General features: G+C 41.0%; 1 protein-coding gene across 1 annotated transcript; it reads left to right on the top strand.

Annotated features, from left to right (window-relative positions):
- Nucleotides 1-2,032: 2,032 nt before the first annotated feature.
- LOC122933191 (keratin, type II cytoskeletal 5-like) lies at nt 2,033-6,919 on the top strand. The gene is made up of 9 exons (XM_044288034.1): nt 2,033-2,530; nt 2,662-2,876; nt 3,399-3,459; nt 3,542-3,637; nt 5,226-5,390; nt 5,640-5,765; nt 6,121-6,341; nt 6,427-6,461; nt 6,541-6,919. Exons 1-9 carry the CDS (start codon nt 2,045-2,047, stop codon nt 6,786-6,788), a joined length of 1,653 nt encoding a protein of 550 aa, XP_044143969.1. The 5' UTR covers nt 2,033-2,044; the 3' UTR covers nt 6,789-6,919.
- Nucleotides 6,920-23,122: the final 16,203 nt, after the last annotated feature.

Raw genomic sequence — 23,122 nt, 5'->3', positions numbered from 1 at the left:
TGAAGGGAAACTATATCAAGTTCATCATATTATAATTTCCTGTGCAATTATTTCAGATGAGCATAATTTATAAGCCTCATGAGCCATGGTAAGAGATGGAAAAATTTAAGTCCTATAATGATAAGATTTAATCTCTTGACTAGTCTAGATACAGTATGCAATGATTTAAAGAGGACAGTTTTTCAGATGTCTTCCTGGAAATCTAAGAATAAATTGATATCTTAGTGTTACTGTTCCAGATACGAATTCTGACTAGAGATGAGTGAACCGTTTAAAAATTCAATTTGACAGCTTTGTCAAAGTTCCCCAAGAAATTTGATTAATTACAAATTAATTTGTCACAAATCGCTATAAATCAAGTACACCCAGGCCACTCTGCCTTACGGTATGGCCACACAGAGAGGCAATGCTGCGGGAGGCCATCCTGCGGTGAAGAACCAACTGGCCACAGCTACCTTTAATTTAATAATGAATACCGCACTGTATAGTCGGTCTTCATTGTTAATAGCCATGCACCATCTTTAACGCACTTTTAAACAGAGGATGTTGTTGGTAAGGAGTTTGGCTGGTTAGGTAGGGGCACAATATGCTGGTATACCCACTTCTCCAACCCCAGCGCTCTACTGCCCTACAGGTGGGAACCTTTCTTTTGCTATCTGCTTTTCCTCCTTTTACACATTATCTGATATCAATGAGAATATGTCTCTAATTCTGACCAATCTATGTTCATAGTGTAAGGCTTTTTCCATAGAAAATTGGTTGGTATTTTATATCAGTACTTGTAAGTGGGAGTAGGTCTAAAACACTGAGAATGTTCGACTTCTGGTTTTGGTTTACAAATACAATGCAAAGTAAGCTTGATTCTTTTGTTTTATATCACTGTAACTATCAGCTAAAGCAAAATGATTTTCCCAAGAGAAATCCCAAGAAACCAGACAAATTAACCCAAGAGTTTGATATTGTCAAATCTGGACAACCAACTTTATAACCAAATTAAACATGGTGTCTCGTGGCTTGAACTGTTATCAAATGGTGTGGTCATGATATGTATGGCTAGAATGACAAAGCCAATATAAGAAGGGATCATTCTAGAGCTAGTAATACATAGTCAACAGCTTGGACATAGGTCATGCTAAAACTGGACATGGACAAATTCTGTATCAATTTGCAATATCTCCAGCTGTTTCCTTGCAGGGAGAAGAGTCATTGTGTTAGGATTTTTTAATAGCTTTTATTTCCCCACCTTTGTAGACATTTAACATATTTGAGCTAAATGTGCTTGTTATTGGAGGAATCATGAGTATTATTTGTTGAATAATGATTGCTCTGTGTGCCTGTTGAATTTAGCGCACATGATCTTGAATGATCACAATTAATGAGTAGTTTACTATGCTCCACAGTTAGCCAACAACTCCAAATATGTTTCAAGAGCCTTTTAGACAGTGGAAAAATAGCCAGTGATGTCTACAGCTGTAAAATTATACAAATTATTGTTTTAATTACTTTTTTCATTTGGAAAAATGTATTTGTTAATCTGTACTACAAATACTAGTTAAAAAGAAGTGTAATGTGGGGGAGGACAGGAGGTATCAATGCAACAAATTCCCCAGGTACCCAGAAGAGTACCAACAAACTTTGCTTTTGTAAAGGTATTCAGATATAGGAATAGGACAGGCCTAGCTATGGCTTTGACAAATGTCATATTTAGTATTGTTTCATGGGGATGGGTGTAGATTTCTGATCTCAAAATAATGCTTGTCTTGTCTTGTTCTCAATGTTTTTTTTTCTCCTAGAATTTACAATTGGTCTTTACTTTTGCATGCAAGCAGACTTGCACTTCATATATTAGTGATGTCAGTAAATCAGATGAGCTCAGCGTTTTGATTGCTGAGAGGCAATCCCATTGTTGAAGTAAGATGATACATGCACATCCCTGCGACCAAACCCTTGTACTGAGACAGATAAAAAGGGACTTTCAGGCTCTGAGCTTTTTACTCTGCCTTTGTTCTGTGCACAATCTCAGCATCACAGATCCACAAGGACCATGTCTGCATCTCGCCAAACAACATACTCTGTTGGAGGAACAAAGAACTTCAGTGCTGGTTCTGCTGTTCCAGCAGGGGGAAATCGCAACAGTTTTAGTTCTGTTTCAGTCTCTCGCTCTGGCTGTGGAGGTGGAAATGCTGCCCGGGCTAGCTCTGGGGCCTTTGGTAGCAGAAGTCTGTACAGCTTAGGAGGAACCAGAAGGATCTCCATTCCGACAAATTTACAATCTAATGGCGGAGTTGGATCTGGATTTGGTGGCGGTGCTGGTTATGGATTCGGCTCTGGGTTGGGAGTTGGTCAAGGATTTGTTGGCGCATCTGACTTTCCTGTATGCCCACCTGGTGGAATCCAGCAGGTTACTATCAACCAAAGTCTTTTAGCTCCACTGAATTTGGAAATTGATCCAACCATTCAGAAAGTGCGCACAGAGGAAAGGGAGCAAATCAAGACTCTTAACAACAAGTTTGCAACCTTCATTGATAAGGTATGATAGTAAATTCAAATTTAATTTGATTTTATTAATAAATCACCATAATAAATGTTCATGCTATCCTTGTTATGTAAATGCATCACTGATAGCCTATTTATCCCTGCTTCTTTTTCTGTTACTTTAAGGTCAGATTCCTAGAACAACAGAACAAAGTCCTGGAGACCAAATGGAACCTTTTGCAAGAACAAGGAGTAAAGACAGTTAAAAATACCATTGAACCCCTCTTTGAAGCCTACATTAATCAACTTCGGCGGCAGCTTGACAGTCTAATCAATGACAAGGCTCGTCTGGATGGAGAACTTAAACATATGCAGGAATCTGTAGAGGACTATAAGGCCAAGTAAGTTAGCAAGTCTACATTTTCATTATGTCTTTCACATACATTAAAGAGGTATTTTATTCATTCCAGCCAGAAACACTGCATGGGGGATCAGTGGTGTTTGACAGTAGGACTGCTGAGCACTATAATCCCAGACTTGAATGTTGGACAAATGCATAGTCACCCATAGCTCCATTCAAACTTCTTATAGTTGCAGACTTGGAGCTGGAGGCGATAGAGGAGGGGGGGATTATCGATCCCTTACTATGAGTGTGAGAATTTGTTTTCAAACATATGTTATGTTTTTGACTGAAATTCCCCATAAATGCTATACTGGCAAGTTCAAATGATCATCTAACATAATGTAAAGAGCCAAAATAGAAATAATTTACTGAGTGGTATACAAAATATCAATGTTTTTAGAATATGATTTTGTTCACCAGTATATACAATAAAAAAAAGTGGTGGCTAATATCTCCACAATATTGCCTACTATGTCTTTTGAATGAACATTTTTTTTATAAACACTTTCCTTTCTATTAGGTATGAAGATGAAATCAACAAGCGCACAACTGCTGAAAACGAGTTTGTGGTACTCAAGAAGGCACGTGTTTTATGTATATCAGTAGCATATAATCTATGCCTACTTGAGCTTCTAACAAAATGTGGAACTATCCTCTTTTTAGGACGTGGATGCTGCCTACATGAACAAAGTGGAACTGGAGTCTAAAGAGTCTAGTCTAACAGATGAGATCAACTTCATGAGGGCTCTGTATGAAGCAGTAAGTGTCTCACCTTTTAATTTCCTGCAGCAATTGTTGTTAATACTGTGTACATTTCATGCTACTTCAAATAACTTTAAACATCTAAGAACACAAGTCAAGTTTAGACAGTATCAATGGGTACCCTGGACTGTTACAAACTAGGTTTGTAGTAAACGATAGATCTGTTGAACTGTTCGATTCCTCTGTTTTTGGACTTAAAAAAACTGCACTCAACAATCTAAGAAAGATAGTTTAACAATTCTTAGACACAAAACCATGATTGGTGTAAGTTGAACCTAAAAAGCAGATAAAATTTTTAATGATTCACTAGAGAAGAGTATTTATTCAAGCTGATAAGTTTTATGAGTTCTTACTTTTACAAGCAATCAAAGCTTTGCTCAATAGAATACAAGGACAACTCTGACATCGAAAGTGATTTAACCATAGCTAATACAAGGCTGGCCATACACATTAGCTAGCTATTTGCCAAACATACATTTGCTCGATAACTATCTCTTCCAACTCCTCCAAACATATTCACACTTCGTGCAGCCGAGCATGCATGTGTTCTGAATGTGGCGAAAGAGAGTAGAAAGCTGCTCCCTAAGAACAAAACGATTGAATATGTTTGAGTCCAACTTAAACTTCATCTATTATCGGAGGAGAGTTGGGATGCCCCCATACATATGAGATGGTTGGCTTGTTCCATCAACATTTATCTTAGGCTACTTTCACATTAGCATTTTTTTGCGGATCTGTCATGGATCTGCAAAAACGATTCCGTTGCCACAATACAACCGCATGCATCCGTCATGAACGGATCCGGTTGTGTTCTATAGCCACGACAGATCATGAACACCAATGAAAGTCAATGGGGGACGGATCAATTTTCTCCGCACCACATCGCAGACAGAAAAACGCTGCAGGCAGCATTTTGGTTTCCACCTCCAGAGAGGAATAGTGACTGAATGGAAGCAAACTCATGCATTCTGAGCAGATCCTTTTCCATTCAGAATGCATTAGGGCAAACTGAAAACTTTGAGAGCCCATGATGGATCTCAGAAATGGAAAGCCAAAACACTAGTGTGAAAGTAGCCTAATGTGTCTGACCAGCTTTAAATGTAAAGTTTGCAGAAATTTTAAGGTTGGATCAATTCACATCTAATCCTCAAATTGAGAACATTCTAAGAAACAGGTGGACAGGTAGTGGAAGCATACATTTAATCTCTTTGGCCCCAATAAAATAATCTAACATGTACTATAACACTGGTGTCCTTATATGCGACAAAGAGGCCTGAAGGTGTATTCTGGCTACCTCTGCATCTATTCTAGATATGCCCTTGACCAGCAGAATGCAGATATGACATAATTAGATGTGCAGTGCATAGTTGATGTGAAGATGGTGTGATGTGAAATGATGGTATTAAGCACAGAATTTCAGCAAGGAATACAAATCCATTAGGAATGCAAATCCATCATTTAGTTTAGAGTTCATGGAGGTATACTTGAAAATAATAGCCATTGCATTAAATCTTTAGATCATTATGGTATAACTGTGATGAAGTTCTTCTGTTGCTGTAATACTCTGTTGTCATCTGACTTTTAGGAACTTTCCCAAATGCAAACACAGATCTCAGATACTTCAGTCATCTTGTCCATGGACAATAACAGAGATTTAGATCTAAACAGCATTATCACTGAGGTCAAGGCTCAGTATGAGGATATTGCCAACCGAAGTCGCCAAGAAGCAGAGTCCTGGTACCAAACTAAAGTGAGTGAACTGTTTAGATACCACTTTTATCATTTCTGTGAGATTTTATTGTCAAACTATAACATTGAATACGGTTATTTATAATATCTTGGCCAAAGAGAACATTTTATTTCAGTACTCTGAGCACACTCTGACTAGACATAGAGGGCAACAAAGTGATAAATTATCTATATAGACCATACAATTATGAATACTATAATCAATGCAAACATCAATAGGACTACTTAACAAAGTATTCATCTTCTGCAGTATGAGGAGCTCCAGGTTTCTGCTGGAAGACATGGTGATGATCTGAAGAACACAAAGACTGAAATCTCAGAGCTAAACCGTATGATTAACAGGATGCGCTCAGAAATTGACAACGTGAAGAAACAAGTAGGTGGAATAGCTGTGGGCATTATAGTAAACATGAAATCCTTACTACTATATGGTGATGATGAGCTATTATACTGTCAAAGATTGAATGAAAATTATGATTCCATGCATGAACAATGCTATGACATAATAGTGGAGTTTAAAACTCTAAAACCAAAAAACTTTCCCTGCACTCTTCTTTCCTCTCAGTTGAAAATGATGGACATATCTCTTTTTTGAGCATACTATGTAACAATTATGTTATTTATCCATTCTGGTCATACAGCTGGTGCCATAGTTGCATTTTTTTTTACATACTATTTATTGTAATGGGCTCTTGAAATATACTAATGGGTACTATCATTTATTCAACTAGATTGTCAAGCTGCAGACTGCTATTGCTGATGCAGAGCAGAGAGGAGAGCTTGCAGTGACAGATGCCAAGAAGAAGCTTGCAGAGCTTGAGGATGCTCTACAGAAGGCCAAGCAAGACATGGCTCGCCAACTCCGTGAATACCAAGATCTGATGAATGTTAAACTGGCTCTAGATATTGAGATTGCCACCTACAGGAAACTGCTAGAAGGAGAGGAGAGCAGGTAAAATACTAAATGAGCTCAATAAATGATAATTTTTTATTTCATTCAGTTTGTATTTACAATGAAATTTTAACATTTGTTATAGGTTGGCTGGAGATGGTGTTGGACCAGTTAACATATGTAAGTAGCAATTTTTAAGCCTGATTATTATAAAAAAAATCTGCATACTAAATCTAACAATGTGACCCTTTTTTTTCAGCTGTTGTGAGCTCAACCTATGGAACCAGTAGTGGAGTAGGTCATGGATATGGAGCCGGAAGTGGTTTCGGTAGTGGAGGTGGAAGTGGATTTAGCAGTGGAAGCGGATTTGGATTCGGAAGTGGACGGCAAGGGATCGGTGGTGGAAACTTCAGTGCAAGCAATTTAAAACAAGCCGGATTTGGCAGTGGCAGCAATTCCAATGTAAAAATTGTGTCAACAACTTCCACAAGCTCCCGGAAGTTTTAAGATTCTTAAATACACTACATCTATTAATACATTGAATTTATTGCCTCTGAAACATTATGACAATAATAAGTCACTTATATCTAATAGCGTAAATGTGGTCAAAAATTATATTTGAATTCTCTCTGTAATGAATGGGGTTTTTATTGCTTTTTGTGTTGTTTTGGCAAAAAAAAAAGCTTAACCTTCCTGAAATTATTCAATAAAATGCATTATGATGAAAAAATGTCTTTCTATAATTTTTCTTTTATTTATAATAAATAAATGACTGGTATAATTGACACCAGTACCAAGAATACTTCTAAGCAGGACAACATCTTCAGAGAATTTGCACAGTATATTCTTCCTAAATTTGGGACCATAGAACACATTAAAAACTTGTTGATAATAGACTGAACTACATTGCATTATATTGATAAGCATTTGTCACACATTATCCACTTGTTAGAAGAGTCCCTTGAAAATAAACACATTTCAAATTTTCCCTGTGCTATGATCCTTAGCGAGCAGCAGTAATCTATGGAGAAACCTGACAGAAAGTGTTTCGTTTCCCTACAGGGCCACCACAGGGGAATGTCAACATTACTCAGTGAATGGGTTGTCTTTATAATGCAGGACAGGACAGATCCTGTCAGGTCATCCAGAGCAAGAAATATAACATCAATAGGTCTACAAGCACCAGGCTCTATTTTCTAATAACCATCATTCGTGGATAGAAGGATGAGTAAGGCATTCACTTTTTCTTGCCTACCAGGTCAATAGTCACCAATGCTCCACAGAGCTTAGCTAGACGAGTGGACATTGCATTCAATAAGTGTGATTTGAGCTGCTGCAGTTAGTGGCTCTTCTAAGTGTGTACATAGCTGAAACTGCAGGTTTTATATAGTAGCAGGTTAAACCAGCGTAATTGTATCACTAGGAGGAACACAATAGTCATTATTACTTAAAAAGACTTAAAGAGATAAGTTTGTCAGATAATTTATTTATTTTTTACTTAATATTCATAAAAAACAATTGCATTTGGTTGCATTTCATTTTGGCAGTATTATACCATTGAAAATAAAATACAAACTATTGTCCCTCAGTAAAGATGAGCGAAGTTATGAAAACTTTGATTCGGCTGCTTCGTCGAATTTCACAAAGAAATTTGCTTTGTGATATATTACTTGGTCACGAAGAGCATTGCTTTGTAAGTAGCTGGAGCAATAACTGGGAACAGCAATTGCACCCCCCCCCCATCCTTGAACCCCTCAGATGCCGCGTTCTTCACTGATCGTGCATCTGAGATGAAAAATTAGGAAATTCAGGGGTTAAAAAAAAATACTCATCCATTTGAGCATGAAAAGGGAAGAGTGAAAATGAAGAGGCTTCCGAAACTATCTTGATTGAAGATCCTGCCCGAAATCTTGAGCAGTGTGTCATTAAGTGCGTCATCACGCGCTGGCTCATGTGATGATGTTATACGTTGCCATGCGCGAGATTTCACATGGGATCTTCAAGCAAGATGGCCACAGTGGCCTCTTTGCTCTCAAAAGGATGAGGTGAGTATTTTTTTAACGCCATTTCAGGAAAAACGGATTCATTTCCACAAAGCACAAGGAAATTTGGCTTTGCAGCTAATTGAATTTTCCATGAAATTCAGATTGAAGTTCACTTCGCTCAACACTAGCAATCAGCACAGAGATATAAAACTCCTATACAGATAGGGAACCCTAGGGGCCAACAACCCCAGTGGTCCCAAAAATATAACTCAGTAAAAAATAATAATAAATCACCTGTCCTCAGTGCCAGTGCTGCTAATGATCTGCTAGTGACTTGCTGATCAAGCAGTTGTGACCGCTAAGGTCAATGAATGGTTGCAGCAGTTATGAGACCAAGCCACTTTAGGTACAACTGGAGCTAGAAGTAGCTGCGAATAGGGCAGTGTTTCTAGAAAGGCTGGACGGCAGACAGGTGAGTGGGTTTTATTTAATGAGGCACACCTTTCTACTACTGGGGTTGTTTGGCCCTAGGAAAACCTTTAACTCACAACTGTGTATAGTTCATATTTTTTGTGGCAAGTGGCATGGGAGATGTAAGACCTTATCATGTGACATGGTCACTATGCCTTCATTATAAATTAATAGTTTAACCCCTTAAGGACCAGGCTCATTTTCACCTTAAGGACCAGGCCATTTTTTGCAAATCTGACCAGTGTCACTTTAAGTGCTGATAACTTTAAAACGCTTTTACTTATACAGGCCATTCTGAGATTGTTTTTTCGTCACATATTGTACTTCATGACACTGGTAAAATAAAGTCAAAAAAATTATTTTTTTTGCATAATACAATACCTAATTTACCAAAAATTTGGAAAAATTAGCAAATTTCAAAGTTTCAGTTTCTCTACTTCTGTAATACATAGTAATACCCCCAAAAATTGTGATGACTTAACATTCCCCATATGTCTACTTCATGTTTGAATTATTTTGGGAATGATATTTTATTTTTTGGGGATGTTACAAGGCTTAGAAGTTTAGAAGCAAATCTTGAAATTTTTCAGAAATTTACAAAAACCCAATTTTTAGGGACCACTACAGCTCTGAAGTCACTTTGCAAGGCTTACATAATAGAAACCGCCCAAAAATGACCCCATTCTATAAACTACACCCCTCAAGGTATTCAAAACTGATTTTACAAACTCTGTTAACCCTTTAGGTGTTGCACAAGAGTTATTGGCAAATGGGGATGAAATTTGAGAATTTCATTTTTTTGCCTAATTTTCAATTTTAACCCATTTTTTCCACTAACAAAGCAAGGGTTAACAGCCAAAAAAGACTGTATCTTTATTGCCCTGACTCTGCCGTTTACAGAAACACCCCATATGTGGCCGTAAACTACTGTACGGCCACACAGCGGGGCGTAGAGTGAAAGGTGCGCCGGATGGTTTTTGGAAGCCAGATTTTGCTGGACAGTTTTTTTGACACCATGTCCCATTTGAAGCCCCCTGATGCACCCCTAGAGTAGAAACTCCATAAAAGTGACCCCATCTAAGAAACTACACCCCTCAAGGTATTCAAAACTGATTTTACAAACTTCGTTAACCCTTTAGGTGTTGCACAAGAGTTATTGGCAAATGGGGATGAAATTTGAGAATTTCATTTTTTTGCCTAATTTTCAATTTTAACCCATTTTTTCCACTAACAAAGCAAGGGTTAACAGCCAAAAAAGACTGTATCTTTATTGCCCTGACTCTGCCGTTTACAGAAACACCCCATATGTGGCCGTAAACTACTGTACGGCCACACAGCGGGGCGTAGAGTGAAAGGTACGCTGTATGGTTTTTGGAAGCCAGATTTTGCTGGACAGTTTGTTTGACACCATGTCCCATTTGAAGCCCCCTGATGCACCCCTAGAGTAGAAACTCCATAAAAGTGACCCCATCTAAGAAACTACACCCCTCAAGGTATTCAAAACTGATTTTACAAACTTTGTTAACCCTTTAGGTGTTGCACAAGATTTAATGGAAAATAGAGATACAATTTCAAAATTTCACTTTTTTGGCAGATTTTCCATTTTAATATTTTTTTTCCAGTTACAAAGCAAGGGTTAACAGCCAAACAAAACTCATTATTTATGGCCCTGATTCTGTAGTTTACAGAAACACCTCATATGTGGCTGTAGACCGCTGTACGGGCACACGGCAGGGCGCAGAAGGAAAGGAATGCCATACGGTTTTTGGAAGGCAGATTTTGCTGGACTGGTTTTTTGACACCATGTCCCATTTGAAGCCCCCTGATGCACCCCTAGAGTAGAAACTCCATAAAAGTGACCCCATCTAAGAAACTACACCCCTCAAGGTATTCAAACTGATTTTACAAACTTTGTTAACCCTTTAGGTGTTGCACAAGATTTAATGGAAAATAGAGATACAATTTCAAAATTTCACTTTTTTGGCAGATTTTCCATTTTAATATTTTTTTTCCAGTTACAAAGCAAGGGTTAACAGCCAAACAAAACTCATTATTTATGGCCCTGATTCTGTAGTTTACAGAAACACCTCATATGTGGCTGTAGACCGCTGTACGGGCACACGGCAGGGCGCAGAAGGAAAGGAATGCCATACGGTTTTTGGAAGGCAGATTTTGCTGGACTGGTTTTTTGACACCATGTCCCATTTGAAGCCCCCTGATGCACCCCTAGAGTAGAAACTCCATAAAAGTGACCCCATCTAAGAAACTACACCCCTCAAGGTATTCAAACTGATTTTACAAACTTTGTTAACCCTTTAGGTGTTGCACAAGATTTAAAGGAAAATAGAGATACAATTTCAAAATTTCACTTTTTTGGCAGATTTTCCATTTTAATATTTTTTTTCCAGTTACAAAGCAAGGGTTAACAGCCAAACAAAACTCATTATTTATGGCCCTGATTCTGTAGTTTACAGAAACACCTCATATGTGGTTGTAGACCGCTGTACGGGCACACGGCAGGGAGCAGAAGGAAAGGAATGCCATACGGTTTTTGGAAGGCAGATTTTGCTGGACTGGTTTTTTTGACACCATGTCCTATTTGAAGCCCCCCTGATGCACCCCTAGAGTAGAAACTCCAAAAAAGTGACCCCATTTTAGAAAGTACGGAATAGGGTGGCAGTATTGTTGGTACTAGTTCAGGGTAGATATGATTTTTGGTTGCTCTATATTACACTTTTTGTGCGGCAAGGTAACAAGAAATAGCTTTTTTGGCACGTTTTTTTTTTTGTTATTTACAACATTCATCTGACAGGTTAGATCACATGGTAATTTTATAGAGCAGGTTGTCACGGACGCAGCGATACCTAATATGTATACAATTTTTTTTATTTATGTAAGTTTTATACAATAACTTCATTTTTAAAACCAAAAAATTGTTTAGTGTCTCCATAGTCTGAGAGCCATAGTTTTTTCAGTTTTTGGGCGATTATCTTGAGTAGGGTCTAATTTTTTGCGGGATGAGATGACAGTTTGATTGGCACTATTTTGGGGTGCATATGACTTTTTGATCGCTTGCTATTACACTTTTTGTGACGTAAGATGGCAAAAAATTGCTTTTTTTGCACAATTTATTATTTTTATTTTTTATGGTGGTCACCTGAGGGGTTAGGTCATATGATATTTATATAGAGCCGGTCGATACGGACGCGGCAATACCTAATATGTATACTTTATTTTTATTTATGTAGGTTTTACACAATGATTTTATTTTTGAAACAAAAAAAATGATGTTTTAGTGTTTCCATAGTCTAAGAGCCATAGTTTTTTCAGTTTTTGGGCGATTATCTTGAGTAGGGTCAAATTTTTTGCGGGATGAGATGACGGTTTGATTGGTACTATTTTGGCGTACATGCGACTTTTTTGATCACTTTTATTACCTTTTTTGGGAAGTAAGGTGGGCAAAATTTCAATTTTCTCATAGTTCTCATTTTTTTATTTTTATGGCGTTCACTGTGCGGGGAAAGTAACATGACCGTTTTATAGATCAGGTCGTTACGGACGCGGCGATACCTAATATGTGTAGTTTATTTTATTTTTTTTAATTTTTATTCAGTGATAAATGTTGTTTTTTTTTTATCTTTTTTCACTTATTTTTTTTTTTTTTGACCCAGACCCACTTGGTTCTTGAAGATCCAGTGGGTCTGATGTCTGTAAAATACAGTACAGAACCTATATAGGTATCTGTAACTGTATTTTACTTACACTGAACAGATCTATGCTTTCAGCACAGATCTGTTCAGCACCATGGACAGCAGGACGCCTGAGCAGGCGTCCTGTTGTCATGGGAACCTTCCCCGTCTGCTCAGTTATGGTCAGAACTGCGCAGACGGGGAAGGGTAAGGACGGGGTTCTGGGGGGGCTGTCTGGGGGCTCTCTCCCTCTCCCATCGGGGGGCTGCAAAGGCACAGCAGCCCCCCGATCGGAGAGGGAGGGAGCTCCCTTTTACTGTTAACCTTTTCCATACAGCGGTCCGTACGGACCGCTGTATGGAAAGGGTTAAACGGCTGACATCGCATCAACGATGTCAGCCGTTTATACCAGGGTGCCAGCAATGTGCTGGCACCCTGGTATACCCACTGTACACCAACGATTATTCAATGGGAGGCGGGCGGGGGATCGCGATCCCGCCTGCCGCACCGCCCGCCTCCCGCAACGCCCCCACCGCCTGCGACACCCCCCCTGCACCACCCGCTGCCATCAAATCATGCAGGGGTGCAGGGGGGGGTGTACTATATTGATTTTAGACACTCTAAAGTTTCTGATCCCCGCGGTCAGGGACCGCGGGGATCAGAAACTGCAAAAAGCGCAGCAAACCGCAGGTCTGAATTGACCTGCGGTTTGCTGCGATCGCCGACACGGGGGGGTCACATGACCCCCCCTGGCGTTTTAACAGGATGCCGGCTGAATGATTTCAGCCGGCATCCTGTTCAAATTAACCCCTGCGGCGCCGGAATGCCGATTTTAAAGTCAGGACGTACCGGTACGTCCTTGGTCCTTAAGGACTCGGGAAATAGGGCGTACCGGTACGTCCTATGTCCTTAAGGGGTTAATAGAATATTTGAGACTATTAAGACTGGCATGTAAAAAAATCTGGATTTATTTATCACCTCTGGATTTTTTTTCTATTGTATTCTTTATCACCTCCTTTCTTCACTATACTCCACTGTTTAGTAATTATATAGTGATTATATAAATTTGGTGTGCCCTTAAAAAATCTCAACAACAGCCATTGATATCTAATCCGCTGGCAGCAAAAGTGAGTACACCCCTAAGCGAAAATGGCCAGATTGTGCCCAATTAGCCTTTTCCCTTCCCTAGTGTCATGTGACTCATTAGTGTTACAAGGTGTCAATGGGGAGAAGATGAGTTAAATTTGGTTTTATTGCTCTCACACTCTCTCATACTGGTCACTGGAAGTTAATCATGGTACCTCATGGCAAAGAATTCTTTGAGGATCTGAAAAAATAATTGTTGCTCTACAAAAAGATGCAAAAATCACTGCAAAAAATGTACCAAAATGATACGCAACGGACAATACTAGCTAATTCCTTAGGCCGATGTTAAAAGCTGAAACGTTGCCAATATCTTCCAGTCAGGAACATATCGGAGCCCCTCATGCACCACATCACGGTGTCTCAGCACGCATGGGGTTCTACCACTCAACTGCCCGTGGCGTGTGAACAGGGTCTGAATCAGTGCTATAAATCAACTCACAGCCAGACTCTCACATGCCTAGTGGTATCTCCAATGCACTGTGAGGTAGGATAAAGCTGTGAGCCGCACCCACAGACCATGTTACACAGAAGATACCAGGTGCAAAAGAATGTTACCAACAAAATAAAATGGCACATTCCATACACATAAAGACAAAAAACTCGGCCTAAACGGGTGAAAATGCTCCAAAACCCAGACACTGTAGCGTGTCTATAATCGGTGGAGCAATTCCTCCGCATGTGGTCCGCAGACAATGGCAATCCCCAGCAAAAAAATGCGTACAATGGAGGATGCAGGGGCGGACCGCATACACAAAATTATGCATTGTGTAGATGAAAAAATATACATACAAAAATCACTGCAAAAAATGCACCAAAATGATACGCAACTGACAATACTAGCTAATTCCTCAGGCTGATGTTAAAAGCTGAGAACTTTGCCAATATCTTCCAATCATTTTGGTGCATTTTTTTCAGTGATTTTTGTATGTATATTTTTTCATCTGCACCCTTCGGCATCCTCCATTGTACGCATTTTTTGCTGGGGATTGCCGTTGTCTGCAGACCGCATGCAGAGGAATTGCTCCCCCGATTATAGACACGCTACAGTGTCTTGGTTTTGAACTTTTTTCAGTGAGTTTTTTGTCTACAAAAAGATGACCTAGGCTATAAGAAGATTGCAAACACGCAGAAATTGAGCTGCAGCATGGTTGCCGAGACCATACAATGATTTAACAAGGCAGTTCCACTCAGAACAGGCCTCCCCATGGTCGACCAAAGAGGTTGACTGCTAGTGCTTAGCATCATATCCAGAAATCTTATCAAAGTCTTTTCAAAATAGATGTATAAGTGCTGCCAGCATTGCTGCAGAGGTTAAAGGGGTGGGGGGTCAGCCTGTCAGTGCTCAGACCATACGCCACACACTGCATCAAATTGGTCTGCATGGCTGTCGTCCCAGAAGGAAGCCTCTTCTAATGATGATGTGCGAGAAAGCCTGCAAACAGTTCGCAGAAGACAAGCAGACTAAGTACAAGGATTACTGGAACCATGTCCTGTGGTCTGATAATACCAAGATAAACTAATTTGGGTCAGATGTGTTAATCGTGTGTTGCTGCAACCAGGTGAGGAATACAAAAACAATTGTGTCTTGCCTATAGTCAAGCATGGTGGTGGGAGTGTCATGGTTTGGGGCTGCATGAGTTCAATGAGGGAACCATGAATGCCAACATGTACTGTTACATACTGAAGCATGATCTTCTCCCTTCAGAAACTGGGCTGCAGGGCAGTATTCCAATTACTCCTATTGAGCATCTGTGGGGCATCCTCAAATGGAAGTTGGAGGAGCGCAAGGTCTCTAACATCCACCAGCTCTGTGATGCCATAATGGAGGAGTAGACAAGGATTCCAGTGGCAACCTGTGAAGCTCTAGTGAACTATATGCCCAAAAGAGTTAAGACAGTGCTGGAAAATAATAGTGGCTACACAAAATACTTTGGGCACTATTTGGCCATTTTTACTTAAGCGTGTACTCATTTTTATTGCCAGCAGTTTAGAGATTAATTGCTGTGTGTTGAGTTATTTTGAGGACACACCAAATGTATACTGACTACTTTACAGTGTATCAAAAATTAAAAAATATAATAAAATATTTTTGTGAGATACTGTGTGTGTGTATATATATATATATACATATATATATATATATTCAATTGGAGTCAATTTTTCCAAATTTATTAAAAGGTACACGTCTCGAGAAATTTTCCACATTCTGAACCTACCTAAACTTATAAAATAAAAGATGCCAACTGCCAAAATTTGTGCCAAATGTTGCCCCATTTTCTGCTTATGGTATTAATAAAACTGTACAAAGATTTATTATTTGTTATTGAAAAGGTTGCTTAGAGTAAAATATGAATAAACAATCCTCAGGATAAGTCATCAACATCAGATCAATGAAGAGAAGATACACAGGGGTGGATTGGTCATAGACCTTACAGGGAAATTTCCTGGTGGGCCGATGCCCACGGGGCCAGCCAAACCCTCCTCTCTGCCGCTGGCTGGGTACATAATGAGGTCTCAGCAGTAATTAACCTTGTAAGAATCAGTCTGTGAAGGTTCTCATTTATCCAGGTCATGGTATATATCTGTAAAGAATAATTCAAGGCAACTGGACATACTGTACATTTCTTGAAAACGTTTCACTCGTTCTTCCAACGAGCTTTCTCAATTCTGATTGATTGTACAAAAATTCTGGGAATAAATATGTAACTGAATCCACATCTGGTAATTATACCCAGCATTGGAATCAACACCTTTGACCCAATGCTGGGTATAATTACCAGATATGGATTCAGTTACATATTTATTCCCAGAATTTTTGTACAGTCACTCAGAATTGAGAAAGCTCGTTGGAAGAACGAGTGAAACGTTTTCAAGAAATGTACAGTACGTCCAGTTGCCTTGAATTATTCTTTACAGATATACTTGTAAGAATCAGAAACTCATGTACCTCACCAGCGACTGCACCTGCACTTTGAATTCAACTGCTGTGGCCCTTATCTCACCTCCTAAGCCCCCTGCTCCATATCTTAATCAGAGACAATTGGAGGAGAACAGAAAATGGCATCTAATGATGGCCACCACAGAAGGACAGCTTTTGGGGCAGGTATACTGTGCTATGTGGAATATATTTTTTTGGGACAGTATTTTGCACTATGGTATTGATGGCCCTGCCTATTTGTGTTGCCCCGCCTTCTGTCAATTTGAACACCCCTACAACATGGGGCCACTTTTAGGTTTTTTCCATGGCCACTTTAACTTCTGAGTCAGTCCCTTGATACAAATTACCCCCACCCATTGCTATTTAATGAGGCTCGGGCCCTCCGTTGACTGCTTCAGCCTCTTCTTAGACCAGTTAAGTCACATTCTCTCTAGGGAAAGACTGCACACAGAAAATGCACCTAAAAATTGTTTATTTTTTCCTGTAGGTTTGTTTTAATGCAGAGGTACAAAACATTTTTAGTCTGAGAGCCACATAGTCAAATAGGACCACTTCTAGGGCTGCAAGAAAACTTATTGAGATATTTATGGCATAGTGAAGCTATATGTCATAATCTCTCCTCTTTGGCACCCCAGAGAGCTACACACCTAGAGGATTAGGATAGATCATCTTTATCACATCGATCAATCAGCTGTTTCAGGGAGCTGCCACGCTCACCGCCTCCCAGCAGCTTTCCAAGCACAGTGCCATACATTGTATAGTGGCTGTGCTTGCCATTGCAGCTAAGCCCCACTGACTTGAACAGGGCTAAGCTGCAACTAGGCCATGCGACCGATGTCACATGGCCTAGGAAGTGATGGCCTCTTCTAACAGCTGATCAGTGGCAGGGCCGTCTTTAATATTGATTGGAGCCTGGGCAAAAATTTACTTGGATCTCACCTTCCCACACCCTAGCATGCAATCACGCCCTCCACCACAACACACACACACACAAAAAAATCCACACACCTGGTAGAGTACAGTGAATGACTGTAAATACTTCCAGTTCTGAAGTCTCCAGCAGCTCAGGATCAGTGCTCTGGGCAGCTGGGCTCAGGCTGGAAGTAGGCACCGCTCTGCAGGAAGGAGACCGGGGCTCGGCTCACCCTAGCGTTACAGTGCACCCCAGCACCCCACAGTATGCAGTATAGCACCCTATAGTATACAGCACCTCACAGTATGCAGTAAAACCCCCTATAGTATACAGCACCCCACAGTATGCAGTATAGCCCCCTATAGTATACAGCAACCCACAGTATGCAGTATAGCACCCTATAGTATACAGCACCCTATAGTATACAGCATAGCACCCTATAGTTTACAACACCCAACAGTATGCAATATAGCACCCTATAGTGTACAGCACCCCACATTATACAGTACCCCACAGTATACAGCACCCAACAGTATATAGTAGAGGAGTATAGCACCCCACAGTATACAGCAACCCACAGTATACAGCACCCCATATAATACAGTATACAGCACCTCACAGTATATAGTAAATCAGTATAGCACCCCACAATATGCAGCATCCCACAGTATACAGCACCCCAAACTATACAGTATACAGCACCTCACAGTATACAATAGAGCAATATAGCACCTCACACTATACAGCACCCCACAGTATACAGCCCCCACAGTATACAGTAGAGCAGTATAGCACTCCACAATATACAGCACCCCACAGTATACAGCACCTCACAATATACAGTATACAGCACCCCAAACTATAATGCACCTCATCACAGTATACAGCACCCCACAGTATACAGCACCCCACAGTATACAGTAAAGCAGTATAGCACCCCACAGTATACAGTAAAGCAGTATAGCACCCCACAGTATACAGCAACCCAATGGTATACATCACCCCACAGTATACAGTAGAGCAAAAAATCTGTTTGGAACATTCTTAAAAAGAAGGAACGCACTCTAAGCTTAGGAACACCAAAAGACCCAGAAGACCACAGAAAACAACTGTGGTGGATGACCGAAGAATAAATTCCCTGTTGAAGAAAACACCCTTCACAACAGTTGGTCAGATCAAGAACACTCTTCTCCAGGAGGTAGGTGTATGTGTGCCAAAGTCAACAATCAAGAGAAGACTTCACCAGAGTGAATACAGAGGGTTCACCACAAGATGTAAACCATTGGTGAGCCTCGAAAACAGGAAGGCCAGGTTAGAGTTTGCTAAATGACATCTAAAAAAGCCTTCACAGTTCTGGAACAACATCCTATGGACAGATGAGACCAAGATCAACTTGTACCAGAGTGATGGGAAGAGAAGAGTATGGAGAAGGAAAGGAACTGCTCATGATCCTAAGCATACCACCTCATCAGTGAAGCATGGTGGTGGTAGTGTCATGGCGTGGCCATGTATGGCTGCCAATGGAACTGGTTCTCTTGTATTTATTGATGATGTAACTGCTGAGAAAAGCAGCAGGATGAATTCTGGTGTTTCGGGCAATATTATCTGCTCATATCTGCTTCAGAACTAATTGGACGGCGCTTCATAGTGCAGATGGACAATGACCCAAAGCATGCTGCAAAAGCAACCAGCAGTTTTTTAAGGGAAAGAAGTGGAATGTTATGCAATGGCCAAGTCAATCACCCGACCTGAATCTGATTGAGCATGCATTTCACTTGCTGAAGACAAAACTGAAGGGAAAATGCCACAAGAACAAGCAGGAACTGAAGACAGTTGCAGTAGAGGCCTGGCAGAGGATCACCCGGGATGAAACCCAGCGTCTGGTGATGCCTATGCGTTCCAGACTTCAGGCTGTAATTGACTGCAAAGGATTTGCAACCAAGTATTAAAAAGTGAAAGTTTGATTTATGATTATTATTATTGTGTCCCATTACTTTTGGTCCCTTAACAAGTGGGAGGCACATATGCAAACTGTTGTAATTCCTACACCGTTCACCTGATTTGGATGTAGATACCCTCAAATTAAAGCTGACAGTCTGCAGTTAAAGGGCTTCTGTCACCCCACTAAACAGTTTTTTTTTTGTTTACTTATAATCCCTGTACTGTGATTTATGCCTACATAATCTAATTAATCATTTTGGTTCAGTAGATTGTGTGTTAAAAATGTGCTTTTAAATTACGCCCCCTCCGCATGTTGATTGACAGGGCCAGTGCACATCCTCTGGCTTGCCCTGTCTGCTATCAAGATCTCGCGCCTGCGCCGTAACGGTATTCAGTCGGCGCAGGCGCACTGAGAGGCGGCTGCTCCATCCTCAATGCGCCTGCACCGATGACGTCACATCTTCACCCGGCGCAGGCGCATTGAGGATGGAGCGGCCGAGCAAGCGTCCGCGCTGATTGAAAACAGGTACTGAGCAGGCACGAGATTTTAAATGCAAACAGGGCCAGCAGAGAACGATCCCATTCCCTGGCCCTCTCAATCAACATGAGGAGGGGGCGTCTTTAGGATCGGAGGATGCAGCTGCTACCAGCAAGTAGCCGCCCGACTTGCTGGTAGCAGGGTAATTTGCATATTTTAAATGCACGTTTTTAACACAATCTTCTGAACCAAAATGATTAATTAGATTATGTAGGCATAAATCGCAGTATAGGGATTATAAGTAAATAATAAACAGTTTAGTGGGGTGACAGAAGCCCTTTAAAGCACATCTTGTTTGTTTCATTTCAAATCCATTGTGGTGGTGTATAGAGCCAAAAATTTTAGAATTGTGTCGATGTCCCAATATTTATGGACCTGGCTACAGGTTATCAATATAAACTAGAAAAGCTACAATTTCTGGGGAAATTGTGTGAAGTGTTCTTGCCTCCACCAGTAGCTTACAACTGGAGTGGGCGGAGTAACTGGGTGGAGTGGCTTGAGTAACTGTTGTGTGGTTGGATTGGCTGGAGTAACTGTGGAAAGGTTGCACCTAAAAGTCCGGGTGGTTGCACCTAATCGTTGGGGTGGTTGCACATAAGGGTCGGAGTGGGTGCACCTAAGGGTCGGGGTGGGTGCACCTAAAAGTTGGGGTGGTTGCACCTAAGGGTCGGGGTGGGTGCACCTAATCGTTGGGGTGGTTGCACCTAAGGGTCGGAGTGGGTGCACCTAAGGGTCGGGGTGGGTGCACCTAATCGTTGGGGTGGTTGCACCTAAGGGTCGGAATGGTTGCACCTAAGGATCGGGGTGGTTACACCTAAAAGTCGGGGTGGTTACACCTAAGGGTCGGGGTGGGTGCACCTAATCGTTGGGGTGGTTGCACCTAAGGGTCAGGGTGGTTGCACCTAAGGGTCGGGGTGGTTGCACCTAAAAGTTGGGGTGGTTGCACCTAAGGGTCGGGGTGGGTGCACCTAATCGTTGGGGTGGTTGCACCTAAGGGTTGGAGTGGGTGCACCTAAGGGTCGGGGTGGGTGCACCTAATTGTTGGGGTGGTTGCACCTAAGGGTTGGAGTGGTTGCACCTAAGGGTCGGAGTGGGTGCACCTAAGGGTCGGGGTGGTTGCACCTAAAAGTTGGGGTGGTTGCACCTAAGGGTCAGGGTGGGTGCACCTAATCGTTGGGGTGGTTGCACCTAGGGGTCGGGGTGGTTGCACCTAAGGGTCGGGGTGGTTGCATCTTGAAAATGAGGGAGTGGTGGCAGTTTAGAAATCATGTCCTGATTTTTCAGCTTTTGCCAGCTCCCACTCTAGCTTTGCCATTCATTCCTATGGGACAATTTTCGCCACAAGAACCATGATATTCCGTGAACCATTCGGCGAAACGTTCCACAAAGTAATAGCAATCCGATCGGGAACAATCTGCACGTTTTGGTAAATTTTTGTCTATGTAGTGTAAAAACTGTGAGAGGAGTTAGGGTGGCAAATTTGGCTATAATAAGAATAACTAGAAAAGCTACAATTTCTCGGGAAATTGTGTAAAGTGTTCTTGCCTCCACCAGTAGCTTACAACTGGAGTGGGCGGAGTAACTGGGTGGAGTGGCTTGAGTAACTGTTGTGTGGTTGGATTGGCTGGGGTAACTGTGGAAAGGTTGCACCTAAAAGTCCGGGTGGTTGCACCTATTTGATTGGCCATTGTAGACTCCGCCCACTTTTATAAATTTTGACCTTTGTCTCACACTGACCCACCCTGCCGAGTTTGGGTGCTGTGGCTTAAATACTGTGAGAATGATAGCTGTTTAAAGGTTTCTTATTGAAGTCAATAGGGAAAATCTGATTGGTTGTTTGTGGCTCCGCCCACTTTTTAGCATCCCCAAAATAAGATATACATTGGCACAGTCCTCCAGTGACCAACTGTGCCAAGTTTCAGAACCCTGCCATTAACAGTCTAAGAGCAGCGGCAGTTTGAATTTTTCCCATTTAAACAAATGGCTGAAATTTGATTGGCCGTTGTAGACCCCGCCCACTTTTAAAAAATTTTTTACCCCAGTCACCCAATGACCTACGGTGCCAAGTTTGGGTATTCTGGCTTAAATACTGTGAGAATGACAGCAATTTAAAGGTTTCTCATTGAAGTCAATAGGAAAAATCTGATTTGTCGTTGTTGACTCCGCCCACTTTTCAATTTTTGAAGCCGAAGTAATCTATGACCAGATTTCTGAGATTTGAAGCCCCTGACATCAATAATGGCAGCATTTTTCAATTTTCTGCATTTTTTAATTTTCCCATTGAAATCAATCAAAGAAATCTGATTGGTTGTTTTTGGCCCCGCCCACTTTTCAGAATTTTAATCCTAATCCTAAATTGTCCAACTGTACCAAGTTTGGAGATCCTGCCATTAACAGTCTAAGAGCAGCGGCAGTTTTAAATTTTCCCATTAAAACATATAGTTGAAATTTGATTGGCCGTTGTAGACTCCGCCCACTTTAAAACATTTGAATTCTAGTCACCTATTAACCGAATATATTAAGTTTAACAACCCTGCCATTAACAATGTTGAAATGGCAGCAATTTAAAATTTTCTCATTGAAGACAAAAGGGAAAATCTGATTGGTTGTTTGTAGCTCCGCCCACTTTTTAATGTCCCCAAAATGTGACAGAAATTTTTAGGTTGACCCCATGACTAAGTGACCCAAGTTTGGTGAGTTTCACTTCGAAGCTGTATGAGTGACAAATGTTTGCATTTTTCCAATAAAACTCTATGGGAGAAAAAAAGAGGTTTTCGGGCCCGGAGGGTGGGATCGGTTAACAAAGCACAAGCAAGATCCTCGGGTATGTGCCGACCAAGAGTGCAAAGTTCGGTATTGATACTCCTAAATCTGTGGGAGGAGTAGCAATTTGAACGTCTCATTGTAGTCAATGGGGAGAATTTGATTGGTTCTGTGTGGCCCCGCCCACATTTTCAAGTCTCCGAAATGTGCTAACAAATTGCGCATTGACCCCATGACTAAGTGACCCAAGTTTGGTGACTTTAGTTTAAAATCTGTGTGACTGGGAGCGATTTGAAAATTTTCCCTGTCAAAGTCAATGGGAAAAACATGGATTTTGGGGGCCCTGTCCAGGGGCCCGGAGGGTGGGATCGGGTAACAAAGCACAAGCAAGGTACTCGGGTGGGTGCCGACCAAGTCTGCAAAGTTTGGAATTTGTACTCCTAAAAATGTGGGAGGA

The sequence above is a fragment of the Bufo gargarizans genome, chromosome 3 (genome assembly GCF_014858855.1).
Source record: "Bufo gargarizans isolate SCDJY-AF-19 chromosome 3, ASM1485885v1, whole genome shotgun sequence".
NCBI classification, from domain to species: Eukaryota; Metazoa; Chordata; class Amphibia; order Anura; family Bufonidae; genus Bufo; species Bufo gargarizans.
Note: the sequence above shows the minus strand (reverse complement) of the source record. Positions and strands in the feature narration are given on the sequence as shown.